This window comes from Mus musculus, chromosome 14 (assembly GCF_000001635.26).
Source record: "Mus musculus strain C57BL/6J chromosome 14, GRCm38.p6 C57BL/6J".
NCBI lineage: Eukaryota > Metazoa > Chordata > Mammalia > Rodentia > Muridae > Mus > Mus musculus.
The window spans coordinates 26,637,667-26,661,787 of NC_000080.6; the positions used below are offsets into that span (position 1 = coordinate 26,637,667).

The 24,121-nt window shown below is 39.5% G+C and overlaps 1 protein-coding gene across 1 annotated transcript; it reads left to right on the forward strand.

Annotated features, from left to right (window-relative positions):
• The first annotated feature begins 467 nt into the window (after positions 1 to 467).
• Arf4 (ADP-ribosylation factor 4) lies at positions 468 to 19,176 on the forward strand. Its single transcript, NM_007479.4, has 6 exons — positions 468 to 820; positions 8,993 to 9,073; positions 9,248 to 9,357; positions 15,440 to 15,511; positions 16,171 to 16,296; positions 18,230 to 19,176. Exons 1-6 carry the CDS (start codon positions 754 to 756, stop codon positions 18,314 to 18,316), a joined length of 543 nt encoding a protein of 180 aa, NP_031505.1. The 5' UTR covers positions 468 to 753; the 3' UTR covers positions 18,317 to 19,176.
• Positions 19,177 to 24,121: the final 4,945 nt, after the last annotated feature.

Below are 24,121 nucleotides of genomic sequence, written 5' to 3' on the forward strand. Positions count from 1 at the left end.
TACTAAGGATATTTCACATGAAATCCGTCTCATCGCATGTCCCTACCCAGCCTGGAAATTTTTTATTAAAACAGGGTCCATCTTCGTTCCTTCATTGTGACAAACTTACTGGTTGCTTGCAAGATTTGATTACATTTGTGGGAGTGGGAAACCACCGAGGCTCCCGTGAAGAAGTCACCCAGAGGTCAGCAAGAACGTCACCACTCAGCCCACAATGCACATCTCGCCTACCCGAACCTTGGACTACTACTATTCATCCGGGCGGAAGCCACTCACCTCGAACCCCATTGGACGAGATGCAGCAAGGACTCATGGGAGCCCGCCTGTCCTTCCGTCTGCCTGTGCCAACCGTCTTCGCTGGGCTCCACGTCCGGTAGTTCGCACGTCGGCGTAGCGGGCTCAGGCCCATTGCGCGCAGGCGCGGTGGCCCGGGCGGCGCCTGCAACGCAGGGGGGTGGGGCAGCGCTGACGCGATTCTGTCCGCGTTGGAGCGGGCGGGCCGCCGCCTGAGTCTCCGCGGCCGCCGTGTGACGTGGCACAGCCGAACACTTAACGCCGCGCCGGAGCCACCGCACCAGACGCCTAGCAGGTCCCGGTCCCGCTACGTCCTGTCCCGCGGCTTCGCCGACACTCCAGCCAGCGAGACAGGTCTTCAGCGTTTTCTCCTCCGCCCACTCGGTTGTGAGCCGGAACCGTGAAGGCCCGAGGGCGCACCAGACCCCCTCCTTTTGACCGTCAAGTGCCACCACCGCTATGGGCCTCACCATCTCCTCTCTCTTCTCGCGCCTGTTCGGCAAGAAGCAGATGCGCATTTTGATGGGTGAGTGAGGGACCGGGGCCGGGGAAGGCCATGTGTCTTCGCCAGCCGGTGGCCCGGCGCCCAGCCTTCTCCGGCTGCGGTGGGGGAGGGCGATCAAGAAGCATCGTTCGGGGAACAATGGGGGCGAGGGGCGAGGGGTTTGTTTCCCACAGAGGCTGAGCCAGAGAGTTGGGCCAGATTTCCTCGCTCCTGGCTTTACGTGCCTTTCTCTTCCTGCTGTAATTGAGAGCCTGGGGAGATTGAGCGGAGATAGATGTAGGGTTAGCTCACACTGGCGGAGCTCATTCTAAAGGTGCCGTTCTCAGGGTGCAATCTTCCTTCCACCTCACTTCCCTGGCGGTGGGCAGCGGTCGAGAGTGAAGCTGGCCTATTCCAGCCTTCCTCCTCCTCCCCCTTTCTTGGTCGTGTACGCCCTGTGCACACAACCATCGGTATGTGGCCCGGGCCAGGAGCCGCCTGGGGCAGGAAGTGACCAGGCCCACTGTGGCGAAGTCACACTTGGTGCTACCCAAGATTCGGAAAAAAAGTCCGGAGACTTCTGAGCTCACTTTGCTTAACTTTGCCTTGCTCTGGATTCGACTTTCTTTTCTCGTGATTATGAAGCCTATTCTGTGAAAATGAAAGTTATCCCATGGCTGTCTTTCAGTTCTAAACCTGTTTGGTTTGCTATCTTTGCTCTTTCATACGAATCTTATCCATTTGGCCTGGATAATAATAAAATCCAAAAGCTTTTAGAGACGAAATCTTTTTTTTTTTTAAACGGATAGTTGTAAAGCACCTCAATTGAGCTACAAAAAAAAAAAAAAATCGTTTGTTTAAAAAGCTGCCTCGCTGTGACAGGTTTTATTGCCCAGCGGAGGCCTTTCGCTTGGGCATTGTAAAGTGGCCTCTCCTTAGTACAGCAGTCTACCTCACAGCTGAGTTGCAAGGACCTGAATGACGCCTTTTAAAAAGCCCCGAGAACACTGAATGTTGACGCTTGTTGAGTGTGAGGAGCAAAGGGTTATTTTGAGCACCCACTCCTATGGAGCGCTTCAGTTTCCGTAGTGCTGCAGAGCGTGGCTGTACAAATTGGCTATTGTTAGTTTGTTCAGCTTCTTTACAATTCATAAAAACAATTGTGCGAGATCCATTCACAAAGCTAAGTGAAAATGTTTTCTTTCATAGTTTTGCAGATACTCTTTATGAAAAGGACAATTATTTTAGGAGGGCAGACTGTTATTTAAGCTTTAATTGGTTAGAAATTGGCAGTATGAAAAAGGCTGAAGTCAAAGGGAGGACTTTGCACTGTGATAAATGGGTTTCTTAGAGATTATCCAGTACAGGATTGTGTTACTGAAAAATAAAGAATTTATTGTCGATGTTACTGTCATTGTCAGAGTCTTGTGATGGCTAAAGGGATGGAGGGAGAAGCGTGAAATGATGGTTTAAGCACTGTACTATGTTTGAGAAACTCTCCTGTCCATCCTGATTGAAAGAGAATGGAAGTAGACAAGCATTTAGCTAGCTGAGATTACGGAAGGGGTGGAAGTCACGGTTTGGGTTTACTCTTTTTATTTAAGTATTTACTCACTCAGGTTTGCTATTCTTTTTGTTTTAAAATGACATCAGGGTCTCTCTATATAGCCCTGGCTGTCCTGGAACTCACTGTGTAGCTCTGTAGACCAGATGGATCTTAAACTCATAGATAGCCACCTCCCTCTGCCTGCCAAGTGCTGGGATTACAGGTGTACACTTGTCATGCTTGTGCCCAATTAAATGGTCTCTGCTGGGCAATAAAACCTGTTACTGAGAAGCAGTTCTTAAACAGTGTTTTTTTTTTTAATAGCTTAATTAAGGTTCTTTAGAACTATCTGGCTTAAAAAAATGATTTCTAAAAGTTGACTTTCTAATTTTATTATTATCCGACCCAGCTAGATAAAATTAGTTTGAAAGAGCAAAGGTAGTAAACCAGCAGATTGAGAACTGAAAGGCAGCCATGGGATGAATGCCCTCGCTTTGCTGTTCTTACTTTATACTGTAATGTAGAAATACTGTTTTCCTTGTTTAAAAGCAGTCTAGTCATAGAGTCACCTTTCATGGTAACTCGTCAGAGGAAGTATAAATGTCGGTTCTGTGTGTGAACTGGGAACACAGTAGTTTGGAAGTCTGGTAATTCCTACGTTTTGAGTTTTGGTTTTTGTCTTTGTGGCTTTATGAGTGATTGACTTTGTCATTAATAATCACTTTTATGATAACTTTTCCCATTTGAGTATTGGGAATTCTAGTTAATGAATTGTTCTATATAAATGTGTGCACATGTGCTCTGCTTCTGTGTGTGTGTATGTGTTTACTTTGTGGTATGGTTTTGAGACTGGAACCTTGTTCATGTACTCTAGCCTAGCCTCACCCTAAATGATCGGTTTGTTTTGTTTTCTTCTCTTTCATAAATAGGCTCTTCTTTTTTTTGGTGGTGGTGGGGGAGTTCTGGGGATCAAAATCAGGGTCTCTACATAACCATTGAACTACATCTGTGCTCCTAGATTACTGTTTTGTTTTGTTTTTTTTAGATTTATTTATTATTGTATGTAAGTACACTGTAACTCTCTTCAGACACACCAGAAGAGGGCATCAGATCTCATTACGGATGGTTGTGAGCCAACATGTGGTTTCTGGGATTTGAACTCAGGTCCTTCAGAAGAGCAGTCAGTGCTCTTAACCCCTAAGCCATCTCTCCAGCCCTAGATTACTGTTTAGAAGTGTATAAAGAAACAATAATTAAGGCTGTAGAGATGGCTCAAAGGTGAAGAGCTTAGAGGCTCTTTCAGAGGTCCTGAGTTCAATTCCCAGCAACCACATGGTGGTTCATAACCATCTATAATGAGATCTGGAGCCCTCTAATGGCTTGTAGGCATACATGCAAGCAGAACACTGTATACATAATAAATAAATAAATCTTAAAAAAAAAAAAAGACAGTTAGCCAGTGTGTCTGGTTTGCCTAACTACTGTGGAAATGAAAACTTAATTTATGTACTAGCTAATCCCCCAAGGTTAATTTGAGATGTTGGAAGATATGGCTAATAGTTAACCATAATTAAAAAAAAAAAAAGCCTAGCCAGGGCTAGCATGATGGTCAGTGCCCATAATGAAGCACTGAGAAGGCTGGGACAGGGGGACACTGTGCTTCAGACACAACAAATACATAGCCAATACAATGTATTGAATGTAACGTCTTAGAGGCAATTGACCAACAGAAATGATGCACTAGGTATTTATAAGGAAAGCTTACTTGTTTGAATAATATTACATTTAAACTCGAGGACCACCTGCTTTTGTCTTAGAGTACTCAGGTAGCCAGAGTTAGAGAGCAGTAGCTCTGAATTGTAAGCTAGGTCTGTCTGTATATCTGTCTGTATGTATGTCTGTCTATGAAAAGGTGTACTTTTGGCAAATGAGTATTTAATTTTTTTCTGAAATTACTAATATATTTGTAGAGGAATTGCTAATTTTAATCTATTTTCTTTGGACTTGGTGAGAATGCTTCTGGGGATAAAATGTCTCTACTTACTGAGCCATCTTGCAAGTTCTTTGAGACAGGGTCTCATGTAATTACGTAGCCCAGGCTGGCCACTATGTAGCTAAGGATGGCCTTCAATTTCTGTCCTACCTCCTGAGTACTGGGACGGAGCCTCCATTTGCTCATTTAAAAATATATTAATAAGTAATAAAATTGTACTAATACGTGAGGCTTTAAGTTAGAGTGATAGATGTTCTATTTTATATATCATTTTATTAGGTAATTCTGGGTTCTGATTGTTTGTTTGTTTGTTTCTGGAGACAGGGTTTCCCTGACTGTCCTGGAACTCACTCTGTAGACCAGGCTGGCCTCTCCTGGAACTCAGAAATCCGCCTGCCACTGCCTCTCAAGTGCTGGGATTAAAGGCATGCGCCACCACTGCCCGGCTCTGATTTTTTATTTTTTTATTTTTTTTTTTTTTGGTTTGTTTTTAAGTTCAATTTAGACATGAAAAAAAGTGATCATAACTTGTAATTCAACCTTTCACCATTATTACATAATTTATGTGGGCATTGAACTCCAGTCTCCTCTAGGATGCTTACCAGTGAGCATCTCTTCAGTACTTACTTGTCACAAATTTTTTTTTTTTTTTTTTACAAATTTTTCCCCCCTTCCCTTTCTCCCTTTTGCCCCGGACCTGCTTGCTCCTGTCCCTACTTGTCACATTTATTCTCCACATTTTAGAAAGCTTTATTCCTCTAAAATTGTTTGTGTTCCCTTTTTACTTAATAAATTGCAAGCATTTTTCATAAGCCACTATTTGTAAACATAATTGCTAGCCTTTGATAATGTGTTTCTAATTAATTCATTCATGAAAAGAAAATACCCCTCAATTATGTTGGGTAGAACCAAAATCCAAACATTAATTTTGGCAAAGCCTCAATTTATTTTTCTGTATCTGTTTGGTCCAGTTTCTGTCTAGTTGGTCAAATCCCTGAGGAATTAAATAAAATATTAAGATATAATAGTCTTAACATCTTTAAGATAACATCACAGTATATAATACTATTTGAGAGCTCTGACATCAGAATTAGCTTTCTTAAGTTGGTGGGTGTTTTGTGAGACAAGGTCGCATAAAGCCTAGGCTAGGTTTGAATTCGTGAATGCCTTCAAGATGGCCCAGCAGATTAAGGCCTTTGCTGCCAAGCCTGACTACTGGAATTTGTCCCTAGAGTGGAATGATGGAAGGACAGGATTGACTCCTGCAAGCTGTTTTCTGACCTTCACACCACTCTGTGCATGCGTGCACACATACATATAGAAACTCACACACAAATAATTAAACAGTGATTTAAAAAAAAAAGTGCCACTCCTAGAGAATCATTATTATGTCTACAAAGTTGTGTAACAGTTGCAACTGTCAGATGGAGTATTTTCATGAAATCCCATGACTTTTTTATCAGTCATTCTCACTTCCCTCTTTGACCATGGCAATCACTAATCACTTTGTGTGCTTTTTCTGCTCTGGGTATTTTAGCTGAAGGAATGGATAATATATGGCTGTTTTACTTCTGGTGTTTTCACTTGGCATGGTTTTTTTTCTTCCAAAGTTTGTGTAACATGTATTAGCATTCTGTGATGTTTTGTGGCCAAATGGTAATTCCATCATGTAGAAAACCGTAGTTTGTTTATGCATTTACCTATCAGTTGGTGGAAGTTGGTTATTCATAGTTATTTTTAGTTCTCATGAATAATGTCATTGTGCATATTTGTGAACAGCTTTGTGTATAGACTCAAACTCAGAGATTCACCTGCCTCTGACTTCCAAGTGTTGGGATTAAAGGTGTGACACCCCATCTGGCCCTAAAGTGAATTTTGATGTTAATAAAATTTGATCATAATCACCCAAAAGAGTCTTACAAGAACTCTTCATAAGGGGGCTGGAGAGATGGCTCAGCAGGTAAGAGCACCCGACTGCTCTTCCGAAGGTCCTGAGTTCAAATCCCAGCAACCACATGGTGGCTCACAACCATCCGTAATGAGATCTGACTCCCTCTTCTGGTGTGTCTGAAGACAGCTACAGTGTACTTACATATATAATAAATAAATAAATCAAAAAAAGAACTCTTCATAGAAGAATTGAAAGATCTGATTGGGTTTTGCTCCTTTCTCCCCCCCCCCCCTTTTTTTTTTTTTGCTGAAGTTACCATTTAGCTACCACCCTCAGATTTGATACTGTTGCATATTTGAGAAAACATTTTGTGTAACTGTTAACTAACCCTTGTGAGAAGTTAACTAACCTTTGTAGGGTCTGTAAGTAAGGATAAACTAGTCATTCTGACTAATATATGTCATAGTACATTGGAAGGAAGAAAACTGTTATGGGAGTTAGGGTTCAGTTAGAGAGCATTAGTATAAGAAAACGAGTTGCTGCTCGATTCCCATCCTTCTCCACCCCCTTCACACCCCTTCTCCTCCCACACTAGCAAAGGTAGATTCTTAATACTGGAGGGAGTATAAACCGTGTTCATGCTGACAAGCCCTAAGCCTTTTCTGTTGCTACCAAGAGGAGTGGTAACTTTCTTTTCTTTTAAACAGCATCTCCAGAGAGATGCTACTGTTTGCAGAATACAGAGTAGAAAAGGCTATATTATAGGTGGAAATCCAATTCCTGTAGCTTTTCATTACATGTGAAAAAAGTCACACCTAATTGCCCAGGAATATAAACTTGGATGAGTGAAGCTAAAACCTGTTAGCATTGTTTTCACATGTTAAGTTGTGGTTTGAGTTAAACATTAAGTAGGTAGTTTTGCCTAAACTAGTACTCAGTTGATTTAGTTACAAATCTTTTAAATTCTGGGATAAAATAAGTGCATGCAGCCAAATGAGATGTTCTTTAAAAGAAAAAAGAAAAAAAAAAGTAGGGCCAAGAGTGGAAGCACAGGCCTTTAATCCCAGCACTCAGGAGGCAAAGGCAGGCAGGTCTCTGAGTTCGAGGACAGCCGGTACTATACAGAGAAACCATGTCTCATAAAACAAAACAAAAATAAATTCAATTAAGTTATTAGTTATTGATCTTTTATTTATGAGAGCTTTAGTATACAAAAGATGTAGGTTTTGAGAATTATACTTAAACACATTTAATTTGTTCTTCACTACTACTATAATAGAGGTTTATATGTTATATCCCATAAACAAGCATATTCCCCTACTTAACTGTGTCTCATGGATTAAGAACAGAGACATAATTTAGCACATCCCTGTAATTTTAGCACTTCAGAGATAATGACAGAAGGATCAGGATATCCCAGCCAGCTTTGGTACAATATGAATTTGAGGTCAGGATGGGCTACATGAGATCCTGGTTCAGAAAACAAGACAACAAAATTAAGAATTAGAGAAGAATATAATAGGACCATTTTTATAACACAAATCAAGACTTTGAATCTTACTTATGCATATTTGATGTTGATATAGATTAAGGTGGTGGCAAAATTAGTCTCAGGAGACTGGACATAGTTATATATGTTACCCTTAGCATTACCAGCTTTCTAAAAGACAGATTTCACACTTTTTTTTTTCTTTTTTTTTTTTTTTTTTTTTTTTTGAGACTAGGTTTCTCTATATAGCCCTATATAGCCCTGGCTGTCCTGGAACTCTGTAGACCAGGCTGGCCTCAAACTCAGAAATCCTCCTGCCTCTGCCTCCCAAGTGCTGAGATTAAAGGCGTGCGCCACCACTGCCTGACCACACTTAATTTTTAACTATGTGTATATGTGTGTTCATTTGTTGGTTGTACACATGAGTATAGACCTGAAGAAGGCATTAGGTTCCTTAGAGCTGGACTTACAAGTACTTGTGAGCCCTCTGATGGTGCCAGGAACTGAACTAGTATTGCTCTTAACTACTAAAGTCATCTTTCCAGCTTGAAGAGCATTTGTTCAAGATATAATGTGTAAATACCAAACAAAGGATTAATTTTTTTCATCTGGAGATGTAGCATAGTTGGTATACTATGTTGGCTTCTTCCATTCTTAACAGGCACAGGTTGCCTATAATCCTAGCACTAGTATTCAGGAATATAGAGGCAGGAATATCAAGAGTTAAAGGGCATCCTTAGCCACATAATGAGTTAGAGGCCCCTCTGGGATACATAAAAGACCCTTTCTCCAAACAAAGGCACTCAGCTAGTTAGTGGCACAGTGCCCAGAGGTCCGAACTCAAGTCTGCCAGATACTCTTTTTCTCTGTCTACAGGAGCGGTTCTTAACCTTTCTAATGCTGAGACCCCTTCATACAGTTCCTCATGTTGTGGTGACCCCTAATCATAAAATTATTTTCACTGCTACTTCATAACTGTAAAATTCATGCTGTTATGAATTGTAATGCAAACATCTGCTATGCAGATGGTGTTAGGCAACCCCTGTAAAAGGGTTGTTAGACTCCTTCCCCCAAAGGTGTTGCGGCACAGATAGGAAACCATCGGTCTGTAGGTCTAAAGAGAAAAAAGGATTTTGGGAAGTGTTGATGTGGAGGGCGGTGCAGAAATGAGAGAAATTACATTTAACTCAACTTATGTATCAAGCAGTTAACTTTTACTTTGAAACTAAATTGTTGAATTGCTTCCTTATGTATATGTATGATCAGATTTTTAAATCTGTGGTGTTTTCTTCTAGTTGGATTGGATGCTGCTGGCAAGACGACAATTCTGTATAAACTGAAATTAGGGGAAATAGTCACCACCATTCCTACCATTGGTAAGAAAATCTATAGATGATTTTATACAGTGAGAAATTAAATTTTGTTTTTGTTAATTGTAGAGATGATATTGGTAAAACTTAACAAGCTAATCTAAGAGAATTCAACATTAAAGGGTTTATTTTTGTGGTACTTTATTATGCACAGTGATTATTTTGGTTTTTTTCTTACAGGTTTTAATGTGGAAACAGTAGAATATAAGAACATTTGTTTCACAGTATGGGATGTTGGTGGTCAAGATAAAATTAGGCCTCTCTGGAGGCATTACTTCCAGAATACCCAGGTGAGAAATGCCATATATTTGTAACTTTAATTTATTGATTTTATACTGAATGTTTACACGGAGTTTACATTCTTCTCATCACCAGTCTTATTCTTTAGTATTCTCTGACTGGTGCTTTGAAAGTTCAGTTGTGTCGTGAGGAAGAACTAAATGTAGCTGCTCTGGTAAGATTTAGAATGGAAGTGATTGAGTTCTCAAGAATAAATTATTGCAGGTCTGGTGTGGTGGCACACACCTTTATTTCAGCCCTTAGAAGCAGAGGCAGGTGGATCTCTGAGTTTAAGGACAGACAGGGCCACAGAGAGAAATCCTGTCTTGAACCCTCCCCTCCAAAAAAATTCCCAAAATACAAACAAACAAAAAGAATGAATTATTTTATCAGTAGTTCTTTTTATTTTAACCTTAATTTTGAGATTAAGGTATGTATTACAGTGGCTCTAATAAGACAATGGTAGAACTTGATTTAGCACAATGTGCTTTGTTAATTTGTAAGGCCAGTTTTATATTATATAGGATATGTTGGCATGAAAAAGATCTTACTAATTGTGTAGGTTAGAAGTGTAGATTAGAAATTTGGCTCAATTTTGGACCACTGGGGGAGTTTTGAAAACTCTCCAGTGTCCAATGATAGGTCAGAACCTTGGACATGTAAGCCCAGCAGCCTCATTGTCCTAGCATTGAGTGTGCATACCAATCACCTGGGTACTGGCTTAAAATTCAGACTGAGTCAATGGGACAAGCTTCTTAGATTTTATACTTCTAGCATGTTCTCTTGTGGTCTTGAGTTTGCTAGTTTGAGTTATTAAAACAGCAGCTCTATTGACATTGTTGAATTGTGGGGAGGCCTCTTTCGTGTGACTAGCAGTATTCTTAGTGTCTGCCTATTAAATGCTAGTAACAGCTCACCTTCCCAGTCAAGTGGTGACAACTACAAATGCTTGCACATTTGCCAAAAACCTCCCCAGGGACAAAATTATTTTCTGGTGAGAGCAACTATTCTAGTTCTCCTGATCTTGTGGTTTCATTTTTGTTTTTTCTTTCTCCCCTGAGCATTGGTATTGCAGACATGCAGCAGTGTGCAGGGGTTTCTAAGTGTGAGGAGCCTGACACTTAGAAGTGCTTCAAGACTGAGGCGCTGTAGCTGGGCTGCCATGGCAGGGACCTGTAATTGTAGCACTTAGAAGGGCTTGGGAAGCTTGAGTCCAGCCTGTCTACAAAGCAAGTTCCAGGTCAGCTAAGGCTGCAAGTGATTGAGGAGTTCCTTGCTGTTGGTAACCTGCTCTCAGTTCTTGTGTCTCTCCTACATTTTACCATATGACGGTTGCACATCAGGTTTTGTTCACTACCAGAGTTGAGAATTTTTTGAAGTAGTATAGTAAAATTTGGGGTATTTCAGGTTTGCAGTGTTGTGCTTATTCTCCTTAGGGTATGTTGCTTGGTAGTAGTGAACACACTTGTTGAGTGACTGCAACAATCTTAGCTGGAGTAGTATAAGTCCATTCTTATTAAGTAAGTGTATGATAAGTGTTAAGTGTCAAATAAGTGGCATAATTTATTACTGAAAAACAAAAATGTGTTCATTCACATGGCTTTGGATAGATTTTGCAAAAGTAAAGGCTTTAAGAGCCTGATTGGAAATAGAAGTGATCACAATGAATTCATGTATAGCTAGTGCATTATCAGTTATTAAATATGGTCAGTGTGTTTAGCCAGTACTCATTGCAACATGCTAGCACCTCCAATTGTTTTAAGGTAGGTTGTAGATATTTATTTTAAGGAGTATATTTTTGAAACAAAATTAGGCATGATGTCAATCTTGCTGATTTTTAAACCTTAAAACAATAGTATTATCCCTATGTTTGTTCTTAATGTTTTGTAAGACATGTGAATCAATGAATTTGAGATTAGCTTTGTTCCTTGCCAGAGCATTCTTCATCCTAGGGAGCGCTTGCCTGCTAGTGTAATTACAGCTAAGCTGCTTAAGCTGACATTCTTTGCATTCCTAACCAGTTCTTCTAACTCTCAATATTTAATTTTTTTTAACTCTTTTTTTTTTTTTTTTTTTTTTTTAACTTTTCGAGACAGGGTTTCTCTGTATAGCCCTGGCTGTCCTGGAACTCACTCTGTAAACCAGGCTGGCCTCGAACTCAGAAATCCACCTGCCTCTGCCTCCCAAGTGCTGGGATTAAAGGTGTGCGCCATCACGCCTGGCTTTTTTTTTTTAACTCTTAAAATTTAAACACAGCTAATTGTTTATTGTGGTAAATTCCTCTCCCCTCATTAAATAATTCTAGTTCTTTTGCTTTTCTAAATAATTTATTTGCATTTTTAAAAAGATTCATTTTTATTTTGTGTGTATGCAGTTTTTTGCCTACATACATGTATGAGTACTACATACATGTCTGGTGCCTGCAGATAGTATAGGATATCCTGGAACTGGAATTACCGGTGCTTGTGAACTACTGTGGGTGCTAGGAGCTGAACCCAGGTCCTTCACTTGCACTCTTTAACTACTGAACCACCTGTGCTGCCCGCAATTTGTTTGACTTTTTAAGTAATCTTTTCTTAGCAGATGAACTTATTTTTAGAATCCTAGCTTTTCCATACTGTTGTTCCTAGGCTGTTAACAAGAAAGAATTTATTCTTAAAATCTTCCTCAACTAATGTTACTTGGAATTGATGACATTATTTACATTTAGAAAAAAAATGAAAATGTAATGTTAGAAAATGAGTTTGGGGGGGCTGGAGAGATGGCTCAGCAGTTAAGTGCTAGTTGCTCTCACAGAAGGCCTGGGTTTTCTTTCCAGCACCCAAATGGTGTTGCACAACTACCTGTAACTTCAGTTTCAGGGGGATCTGATGCCTTCTGACTCCTGCCTGCAGGCTCCTGTTGTGTGCATACTTAACACTCAGGCACACACACATACCCATTAAAAAAATAAAATTAAAAAATTCTGTAGGGGTTAGAGTTGTGGAAAGACTATTTAACCAAACATTTAAGTATAAGGTACATACTTTTTTGGTTTGTTGAGACAGGGTTTCTCTGTGTAGCCCTGGCTGTCCTGGAACTCACTCTGTAGACCAGGCTGGCCCCAAACTCAGAAAACTGCCTCTGCCTCCCAAGTGCTGGGATTAAAGGCGTGCGCCACCACCACGCCTGGCTCAAGGTACATACTTTTAACAGAGATGTAGTTTAACTACTGTTTCATTAACTGAGAATTTCAAATACTGTGCAGTTTGAAAATTTTCAAGAAGGTCTTAAATCAGTTGTTTTCTTTATTTTTAAATTTTATTTATTTTTTAATATTTATTTATTTATTATATGTAAGTACACTATAGCTATCTTCAGACACTCCAGAAGAGAGCATCAGATTTTGTTATGGATGGTTGTGAGCCACCACCATGTGGTTGCTGGGATTTGAACTCAGGACCTTTGGAAGAGCAGTAGGTTTTCTTAACCGCTGAGCCATCTCACCAGCTCAAATCAGTTGTTTTCTAATGCCACTTCTTTTTCTGTAAAAAAATTGTAATATTTGCAGATATCTTCTAAATTCTTACTGCCACCTTTTTGTTATGAGTTTCTTTTGATCTTGTAATCCTTGAAAATTTCATGAGATGTTTGCTTAGGGCTTGTTTCTTCCAGTTAGAGAGTTAGCAGGTTACATTATAGAGCGAGATTTTTTTTTTGTTCCTATGGTGAAGTATATAAAAACTATTGACTGAACAGGTTAAGTTGATGTATTTAGGAATATACACATCAACAACAAAGAAAACGATGCCGTGAATTTAAAAGAGAGCAGAGAGTTTGGGGTTACATGGGAGATGTTGGAGGGAGAAAAGGGAAGAGGAAAAATAATGTATTATATTTTAATCTCAAAAAAATAAAATATAACTTAAAGAGGAAGAAATTATATGTAAACAGTTCTTTTGCATTACTAATGAAATACTTTTTCTTAAAGATGATTAAACTATCAGGAAGTTATTCTTATAACCACACACCTGAAAACAACGTGTTAGTATCCACTATCCAATTCTCCAATTTATTTTAGAACAAGAAAAGTGTGTTGTCTCTCCATTTCACACTTTGTATGTGCCTTTTACTGCATACATTAATCAATATCACTCATAATTTTGGGGATCCTTTGTTTATTTTCCTTTTGTCTTCACCATTGCCTCTGTTTGCTCATTTTCTTCACTTTTGAGACTGGTTCTTACATAGCCCATAGTAGCAACCTGGACGTCACTGTAGCTGATAGTCCTTGTGATCTCCTGCCTCTGTTTCCTGAATGTTGCGATCACTGAGGAGTGTAACACCAGACTCAGTTTTGCTCAGTGTAAGAGCTCAAATCCAGAGCTGCTTGCAGGCTAGGCAAGCATTCTACTCTTCTGTGCTACACAAAAGACCTGGAGCTCTCCTGTTACTTAAATATGGCAGGGAAGGGGAAAGGGCTACAGTTGTTTCTCTTAGCGTAGAGAAAGGTAGTCATTGGTTAATTCGATTTTTATGCTTTGTGTGTGTGTCTGTCTGTGTGCATATATGTTTTGGGTTTGTTTTTTGTTGTTTTTTTTTTTTTTTGGATTTGAAGTAAGATTGATAGGTTAAAATCACATGTTGCTTAAATTAGTTTTCAATATAAGCCTTGAGCTTATCTTCCTGTTTTATTTGGTTTTTATTTTAACAGGACTGGCTTAGGGTTACTATTGCTATGGTAAAACACCATGACCAAAGCAATCTGGGGAGGAAAGGGTTAATTTGGCTTAGGCTTCCATATATTGGTTTATCATCAAAAGAAATCAGGACAGGAACTCCAGCAGGGCAGGAACCTAGATGCAGGAGCTGATGGAAGGTTGCTATTAACCAGTTTGCTGTTTTGGTTGCTCAGCCTGCTTTCTCATAGAATTCAAGACCACCAGCCTAGAGGGCACCATCCACAGTGGGCTTGGGGCTTCATCCATCAGTCACTAGTTAAGAAAATGCCCCACAGTCCTGCCTATAGCTTGATCTTTGTTTTTGTTTGTTTTGTTTTGTTAAATATCTATTTGCATATACACCTGCATGCCAGATGAGGGCAGCAGATCCTAGTAATAGATGGTTGTGAGCAACCATGTGGTTGCTGGGATTGAACTCAGAAACTCTGCAAGAGCAACCAGTGTTCTCAACTATCTCCAACCATCTCCAGCCCCTATAGCCTTATCTTATGGAGGCTTTTTTTTATGAAGTTCCCTCCTGTCAGATTGCATCAGCTGACATAAATTAACCTGAACAGAAACTTTTTTCTTTTTAATTTAAAATCACTTCCCTCTCCCTCATTCCCTTGCTCCCTCCCTCCTCTCTCTGCCTGCCTGCCTGTCTGTCTGTCTCTCTCTCTCTCTCTCTGTGTCTGTCTGTCTTGGGGGGGTACCTCTGAGACAAAACTTGCATTGTTGGGAGGAATCTACTCTTTCACCATGTGAGTTCTGGGGATCAAGCTCAGGTCATTATGCACCTTTACCTGCTGAACTATCTTGTTAGCCCCATGTTAGAGACTTTTAACAACTCTATTTGTAAACCCTCAGTCTTAGTTACGGTTACTACTGCTGTGATGAAACACTATGATCAAAGCAGCTCAGAACCATCAGCCCGGGACAGCACTACCACGGGCTGGGCCCTCTATGTCAGTAACTAATGAAGAAAGTGCCCACAGCTGCATCCCATGGTGGGAGGCCATTTCTTCCTTTCTTTTTTTTTTTTTTTTTTTTTTTTTTTTTTTTGGTTTTTTTCGAGACAGGGTTTCTCTGTATAGCCCTGGCTGTCCTGGAGCTCACTTTTGTAGACCGGGCTGGCCTCGAACTCAGAAATCCGCCTGCCTCTGCCTCCCGAGTGCTGGGATTAAAGGCGTGCGCCACCACGCCCAGCAGGGAGGCCATTTCTTACTTGAGGTTTTTTCCCCTCTGATGACTTGAGGTAAAACTGGCCAGGACACAAGAACATATTTTCTACCCCAAGTCTAACTAAATAACTTTCGATACTGTTTTGGTGGGTATTTTATATTTAGTGTATATTTATACTAATTTTAAATTTATTGGAAAAAATTTTCCCTAGGGTCTCATTTTTGTGGTAGATAGCAATGATCGTGAAAGAATCCAGGAAGGAGCAGCTGTGCTGCAGAAAATGGTGAGTATAGACTTCCAGTTGATCGTTTGCAAGGGGTGTAGTGTTGAGATCTGTCAGTGGCTACACAGTTTAGAGGTAGAAATAAACTTGGGAAACTATATTGTTTCCAGGTTCTTAAGAATGCACAGGAAAGCCTTCTGTGCCCACAGTCACTTCTTTTAGATTTCATGTAAGTGTGGTAATCATAAGACCAGGCCTTCCACAGAGTGTGTTATCTCCACAGGATAGAATGTATCAGAGCTACATGGATCTGTTTTTGGTACACTTCTTGCACTGGAAGATAGGAGTCCAAAAAAAAAAATAAAATAAACCATAGAATGGAGGATGATTGGCTTTAAACAGCTGTGCTGCAGGAATGGCAGCTCAGGCCTGTGATTCTCAGCACTTGGCAAGCAGAAACAGCAAAATCTCAATTTTGAGGCTAGTCTAGGGGAGAAACAGTAACAAAAGCAAAAAATGTCTCCTTTCTTAGAGGCAAATCTTTATTTGCTCAAACTGAGGGATATGAGATTTTAAGAGTGCTTAAAAATTTACATAGAGAAATTTACTTGGTGTTCAATAGCTTGTTTAATGTTAAATAAAATGTATGCTTCGGAAGGCTGTTGTGCATGGTTGGCCTTTCCATGGGTAACTGCTAACGGTTTAGCCTTTATCCCCAGCTTCTGGAAGATGAGCTGCAGGATGCAGTGCTGCTCCTTTTTGCAAACAAACAGGATCTGCCAAACGCTATGGCCATCAGTGAGATGACAGACAAGCTAGGTCTGCAGTCTCTCCGAAACAGAACAGTAAGTATTGATAGGCGACACTAAGCTCCTCTCTGGGAAGTGTCGGGGTAAGTAGGCTGATTGATACTCAGCTGTCTGTTAGTATTGTTGTAGTTGTTACTGTTTGGAGGTAGGGTCTCACTTGTAGTCTTGGCTGGACTGGAACTCACTATGTAGACTAGTCTGGCCTCAAACTCAAAGACATCTGGTCACCTCTGCATATGCCATGTTGGCCCAGTTTAAATGTATAATAATTATTTCCTTTGAACATACAGGACATTTGTAAAAATAGGGTAATGTGATTTATAGGACTTTTCTTTAACTGCATTGAATGTTGCTTTTAAAAATACTGATTTTCTATTTTTAAATTTTATTTTTAATTTTATCTTCTGTATTAATGTATTAACAATGTTGAGTTGAATATGTAGAGGTTACAGACATTCTTAAATTTGTATCATTGAAATAGCTCTCCAGCTATTTATTTTTACTATTCCCTGTGGTGTTGGGGTGTGAACCCAGATGTTTCTTGTGCAAGTGAGGGTAATCACCCAAACACTGAATAGAATCTCCAACTTAGCAAGGACTTTATACTTGGCTTGCTTTTTTTAGGTGGTGCTCACTAAATATAAATAGTCTATTAATATAATAATATATTAATATATAGTCTGCGCTGGCCTTAAACTTAAGGACATCCACCTGCCTCCTGCTTTTCTTTCCTCAGTGCAAGGATTGCAAACATGCAATCATACTAAGCCCTGCATGTTGGATTGTTCATAAAAAGCCCAGGATGTATCAATTGTAACTTAGATCATACTGTCCAGTGCTCTTTGCTTATTGACTTTAAAAGAAAACCTTATGAAAAAACCTCTACTGATACATGTTTGAAGATATTTTGAATACAAAATTACAAGAAATACTGTGCCTGCTATCAAATAGCTTAACATTTTACATCAGTGATTGATGTATTGGCAATATCCCCATACATATAAATTGTATCACAAACATGAGACCTTGGTTTTTTTTTTAAAAACAAAAAAACAAAAAACAAAACAAAACAAAAAAAAAACAAAAGCAAAAGATACTGCGGAAAACTGAGTGTCCTGTCCTTTACAAGAGCTTTGCTCTAATTTGCCAGCATGACAGATACTATTTATTTGTTGTGTAGCATGTTGCAGTGTCCTACATGGATTTAAAAAGATACACAATAAGAGAACTTGGCCATGTGTGGTGGCACACGCCTTTGATCCCAGCACTCGGGAGGCAGAGGCAGGCGGATTTCTGAGTTTGAGGCCAGCCTGGTCTACAAAGTGAGTTCCAGGACAGCCAGGGCTACACAGAGAAACCCTGTGGCCTTGCAACATGAAAATAAAATTTTATTCTAAGGTGAAAGAAGACTATTCTGTTAAAAATAAAAGTATCAACAAACATCTTTCAGAAGTTTACCCCTTTACACTGGGAATGTGGCTTAATGGCAGAGGACTTGCCTAGCACATGCAGGGCCCTGAGTACGATCTTTAGCACTACAAAAATCAAAGTTTATGTCATGTGTCAGGCTCATGTGTTGCCTTAGTTTATGAGGATCTTATGGATTATGTAGGTAGTTTGAGATTTTCCCATTATTCCTCAGATTATGTCGGGGAGTGGTAAACTGATAAGTTCATTGAGGAATAGATGGAGCTTTAAATGGGTAGAGTGAGAAGCAAGAGGTGTGAGAACATACCTGAAGGATGAAGGTTGAATGACCTGTATAGTTAGCTAGAACATTAAGTTCATGTTTGTGGGATGTAAGTACTTATTTCCTTATATTTAATACAGTGACCTTTTTTTGTATACTTGTAACCACTGGCTCAGTAGTACCCTTAGGCATTTATGGGGAGGAGCTTAATATTTCATTTAAAAATGGCACTGTGTATTGTCTTGTTAATCAAGGGCTTTCTTGTTCTTTTTTTCACAGTGGTATGTCCAAGCCACTTGTGCTACACAAGGAACTGGTCTGTATGAGGGACTGGATTGGCTGTCAAATGAACTTTCAAAACGTTAAATGAAGCTGGATATCTAACCAAGGACATGTTTGATAGAATTGGTCTAGGCTTGTTACAACAAAATTAGTTTGCATCTTGGTTATTAAAGGATATCTGAGACAGGTTTGGGCAGAAATTACAGCGTTTAAAACTTGTTTTGTTGCCAATTATTGTTTACCAAGAACAATGTTGCTATTTAGCAATATGCTTGGGTTTAAGAGAAATTCTCCTTGGGAAAGAAAAGTATCCATTATTATGCTTCCCTTGAACCTAAATGCCTGGATACAGAGCTATCCTGACACCTTTAGACAGATCTGAGTGGTTTTTGAGCCCAAAACAATAATGTTTTAAAGTTATTCCCTTGATACTTTACTGAGACCTTTATCATTCCTCAGACAGTCTGCTGATTTAAAAATGTAGCATTCCATTTGTATTTATTTCTACCCTTTGCCAAAAAGATTTTTCTAATAATGCTTGTACAGGCCAAGGCCGTGGTCCAAAACACTATTCAGTTTTCTTGTACTGAGGATCCCCCCACCCCACCACCCTCACATTATTGACTCCTGGCTTCTATCAGCCAAACTTTGATGTGGTTTGGATTTGATAGCCAATTCTGTGCTGGTTGCAAAGAGTTCATATTGAGATAACTTTTAATACTCAGCAGATTGTCTTCCTTTATATTGTTATCTTTTTTATGTTGCATGTTGCTTTTGGAATCAGCCTGACTCTTTGCCCAGTATATGATAGTTCTACTGGTATTTTACTGTTTATTGATGAACATATCTTCATTAAGAATTTTTTGAAAACTCATCAAATTCAATGAATAAGTTTTCTTCATAACCCATTTGGAATTATTCCTAATAAAATGATTTTAAAAAACATGATTGTGTGTTCTTTTGAGACTTTGCAATATTTGAAACTGATTTCCTTACATAACAAAGTATGGCCAAATCCCAGTGAATTTACTTATGGTTTAAGTTGTCAGTAAACTTAGCCATGGGTTATCATGTGCATTAAAGTAAGGTGCACTATGAAGAATTTTAATTTTTCTAGTAGAATACCATTTGAAGCTATGAAGTTCAAAGGTCAGATCAAGAAGAACAAGAACAAGTTATCATAATATGAACTCCAGAAGCAGAGTATGAAGGGGTTGCTGATGAAGCTCAGCCAGTGATGATTCATTGGTGATGAAGCTTGCCTTGTATACAGTGAGTTTGAGCCCACTATCACGTGCCACAGAGATGGCAGAAATCATTGTCCACTTACTGAGTTTGAGGCCAGCATTAGACCTTTCTCAAAAAAAAAAAAAAAAAAGTAATTTGACAAGTGGGTATGCATACATTTGGCAACTAACATTAGGTAGAATGCATAGCTAAGTGATGCTACTCTGAGAATAGTCCATAGGCACTGTGGGATGCAGGCAATATTAAAAAAATCAAGCTACCATCTCTCCTGCCCTGCCAGTCCCTGCTCTAGTACTGGTACTGGTGAGCCACAACACTGTCCCAGCAGGGTCCCACTCCATATGTTCTCACCACTGAGCTACTCTCTCCCAGCTAGCGAGTTCATCTCGCTTCACCACAACGCCCCATACACCCCACAATCAGCCATCTCCACACCTAGTTACCCAGTAGAAACATGAATTTTGGTGGTTTTTTTTTTTTTTTTTTTTTTTTTTGGTTTTTCAAGACAGGGTTTCTCTGTTATAGCCCTGGCTGTCCTGGAACTCTGTAGACCAGGCTGGCCTCGAACTCAGAAATCCACCTGCCTCTACCTCCCGAGTGCTGGGATTAAAGGCGTGTGCCACCACTACTCAGCCGAAACATGACTCTCAAAGCTTAATTATCCAATCAGATTTATATAGCAAGAGCACAATTTACAAGGTGCCAATACAATAATTTCAGAACCAATTGATAAAGCTTTGACCTAATTATTCTAACCTTGTGACAATCTTAGCTACTTGTGGCTGTTTAAAACCACGTGGGATCAGGATCATCTTGTTTGTCTGCCTCCAAGTTGGCTTCTCTTCTGTGACCTCTCCCTGTCCCCAAAACTCCTAGCTCTGCCTCCCTTTTCTTGTCCAATCACAGGTCTGCCAGTGCCCTAATGTGACTGGACAGAGAAAGTCCTGCAACAGTGGGATTTAACATTCCAAATGTCAGCACAAGATGTATACAGACTTCCATGCTACAGTGGCAACTGTGATACATGCCATAACTACTGGTTGGAGTGAATTTTGTCTATATTGTCTCATGTATTATAAACTGATTTTTTATGACTTACAGATGTAGATAAACTCATGGATCAAAAAATGTATTTCTTTTCTTGTTTGTGTTCTTGAGACAGGGTTTCTCTAACAGCCCTAATTGTCCTGGAACTTGCTTTATAGACCAGGCTGGTCTTGAACTTAAAAGATCCATCTGCCTTTGCCTCCCAAGTGTGGGCCTTAAAAGTATGAACCACTACACCCAGCTTCAAAGTTTTATTTCTGAAGTCAATTACATGCTTGTAAAATGTGTGTTCTTATATTGTTCACAAAATAAAACCCACTTAATTTAGCAAAGTAAACTGAAGTTAAGCAGTTTCTGAGTATCTGAAATAGGTGATTGAGATCAAGTATGTTTAATTAGTGTGCTTCATTTGATGTGGTTGAAATATCCTTAGCCCTTCTTTCCAAGTAAGAGAGGTCTTCTTTCTCTCTTGAGAAAACTAAAATACAGTACAGTGTGTGTTTTTTATGGGATATAAAATAGAAAATGTGAAGCTTCCGTAAGTTAAGGGGTTAGAGTGTAAGTTAGCACTACAGTTAACTAAAATCTAAGCTGGAGGGATGACTTAGTGGTCAAGCACTGGCTGCTCTTCCAGATTGCCAGCACCCAGATGGGGCCTCACAACTATCTCTACCTGCAGCTCCAGGGGTTCCAAAGCTCTCTTCTGGACTCTGGGGGCCCTGTACATGTGGTGAACAGACATACATGAAGACAAAACACATAAAATGAAAAAATATTAAATATTTGCCAGGCAGTGGTGGCAAATACCTTTAATCCCAGCATTGTAGTTAGTTACATTTAGGCAAATATTAATAACAAGGTTATTTAAAAAAAAATATTTAATGTATATGAGTACACTGTAGCTGTCTTCAGACACACCTGAAGAGGGCATCAGATCCCATTACAGATGGTTGTGAGCCACCATGTGGGAATTGCTGGGAATTGAACTCAGGACCTCTGGAAGAACAGTCAGTGCTCTTAACCGTTGAGCCATCTCTCCAGCCCCAACAAGGTTATTTCTGTAGTCCATGTAACATGTTTAAGTGACTAAGTTAACACTCAGTAAATAGCAACTGCCTTCTCAGTCAGTGTTTACAGTAGAAGAAACTAGGTTCCCTTGCAACTTGGAATTTCTACTCTGCAAACGAGTGGTGTGTATTCAGTTTCACTGGGCACTTAGTACTCGCTCTTAGCAACTGTTCTGGCTTTAGTTAACAGTTTTTTGTCCAGATGTAATACCATTCAAATAGACATGTATGGTATTCTGTCTACACGTTCACTTTCCACAATTTCAGTCCTTATGTTCCACCATGTTTTAAAAATTAAATGGAAGGTTTAAAAAGAATTAGGCTTTAAATAACATATCTTACTAGTATATTGTACTTATATCAGTTAAATTATCTTAAGTATGTATGCACACACACAAGATTGATACAGATATGATGCTGTTTTAGGAATCCATTTGGAGTCATGTTCCCTAGAGGAAAGAGGAATGTAAATTAGAAAGTGAAAGCGGTGTATTTCATACTAGAATACCTGTAATCAGGAAACTTAGTGTTGAGGATGTGTAAAAATCAGAACCTCATGTTTTGCTGGTAGAGATTATGCACCTGCTTTCAGTAATCTAGCAGTTTCTCAAAGGGTAAGTTGTTTTCCACATGACCCAACAGTTCTGCCCCCATGGAAGAGGAATGCCCAAGAGAAATGAAAACACCCACACAGAAATTGTACACAAAGACAGAAAAATTATTTGTGGAAGCAGTATGAATGTCCATTAACCTACAAGTAGATTGATGAAATTTAGTACAGCCTAACAATGGAATATTCATCATTAAAAATCCCAGTACTGATGCTACAACATGGAAATACCTAAACAGTCTAAGTGAAAAGAAGCCAGTCACAAAATACATGGTTTTTGAAGTACTTATTTATGAAAGTCCAAAATAGACATTTCATGGAGACAGGTAAGGGGGTTGCCCGAGCAAACCGAGTAACTATCTTTAAGTAGGATTTCTCTGACATTCAAATACCAAAACCTCTTAAAGTTACCACCACCAGTTTAAGAATAGGGAAAGACTAGGATGGTGGGAAATATGAAAGGGTTATGTAACTTGTTTTAGATAATCTGTAATACTACCATTAACCCAGTTTTATTTTAACTGTCAGTCTCATAATTCAGGCTGGCCTCCAACTTACTGAACAGCTGCGGATGACACTGAGTGGATTCATCTGTTTCCACCTCCCAAGTGCTAGGATTCCTGCTATGTGCCACCTTTAACAGCTGTCAAAATAGAGTGTTTTCCATGTCACTTTGTCTGGATGTATGGTTAGCAATAATGCTTTATGTATGATAAATTCTTTTTTTTTTCTTTGTTTTTTGAGACAGGGTTTCTCTGTGTAGCCCTGGCTGTCCTGGAACTCACTCTGTAGACCAGGCTGGCCTTGAACTCAGAAATCCGCTTGCCTCTGCCTCCCAAGTGCTGGGATTAAAGGCATGTGCCACCACCGCCCGGCGATAAATTCTCTTTAAAGTGCCTTTTCAATATAAGAAAGTCAACTAAACTGTCAAATTCCCTACAGAATCAATCCCAATAGTTGTAGGATGCACATACAAACTAGCAAAAATGCAACCTACAGCTATTTCAGTATCCTAAGGAAACGTGCAATGGTAGCTCTCCAGGGTATGAGAGAGAATTGCCAGATGAAATAGGCTTAAATTCACCACAAAATGGATATATGATGGAGATAGTTTTTTAGTGTCCGAAAGAAATTGTTTTTGTTTTTCAAAACATGGTAACAGGCCTGGTCATCCTGTAATTCTGACCAGGCTGGTCTTGAACTCAGAGATCTACCTGCCTCTCTGCCTTCGAGACCAAAGGCATGCACCATCATACCCAACTTCCAATGAGTTTAAAAATGAACAATTTAAAAAAATAAGTATTACAGAGCCAAGTGGTGGTAGTACACACCCTTAATCCTCACACTTAGGAGGCAAATCTCCAGTTCGAGGCTAGCCTTGTCTACATAGAGAAACCCTCAGGAAAAACCCACAAAACATTGCAGAGCTTGGGTTTTGACAAATCAACAAGAGATTCCCATCAGAATAATCAGATTGGAAGCTGAAAAGTTGAACCGACTGCTTCAACGGTTGTTTTATCTAGTTTTTGTTTATTTTCTTCTTGGTGATTTTTAAGTTTACAGGTATGGGTGTGTTTTGCCTGCATGCCTGGAGTCCAGAGATGCCAGTTAAGGCTGTGGGCTCCCTGGCCCTGGAGTTACAAAAGGTTGTGAGCCATCATGTGGGTCTTGGGAAATGAACTCCGGGTCCTTTGGAAGAACAAGTGGTCTTTTCAGGCTCAGGTTTAATGTTTTAATTAAAACTTATTAATAGTTCTATAGTGGATGGTATCAACCAGTTCAACTGATGAGCTTAATGTTTAAAATTAGCTTCTATGTAAATTAAATTTTAGCATCTGTATTATTAAGACACTACCTTAAGTGGTCAAGTAATATTTTCCCTACCTCTTATTTAACAGGGTAAATGCCAGCTTAAGT

Bases quoted from the DNA above. Each gene is read 5' to 3' on its own strand.
- Arf4 (NM_007479.4), top strand. From the start codon at position 754: ATGGGCCTCACCATCTCCTCTCTCTTCTCGCGCCTGTTCGGCAAGAAG. The intron at 9,074-9,247 runs GTAAGAAAATCT...TTTTTCTTACAG, and splicing joins CACCACCATTCCTACCATTG to GTTTTAATGTGGAAACAGTA. The intron at 15,512-16,170 runs GTGAGTATAGAC...CTTTATCCCCAG, and splicing joins CAGCTGTGCTGCAGAAAATG to CTTCTGGAAGATGAGCTGCA.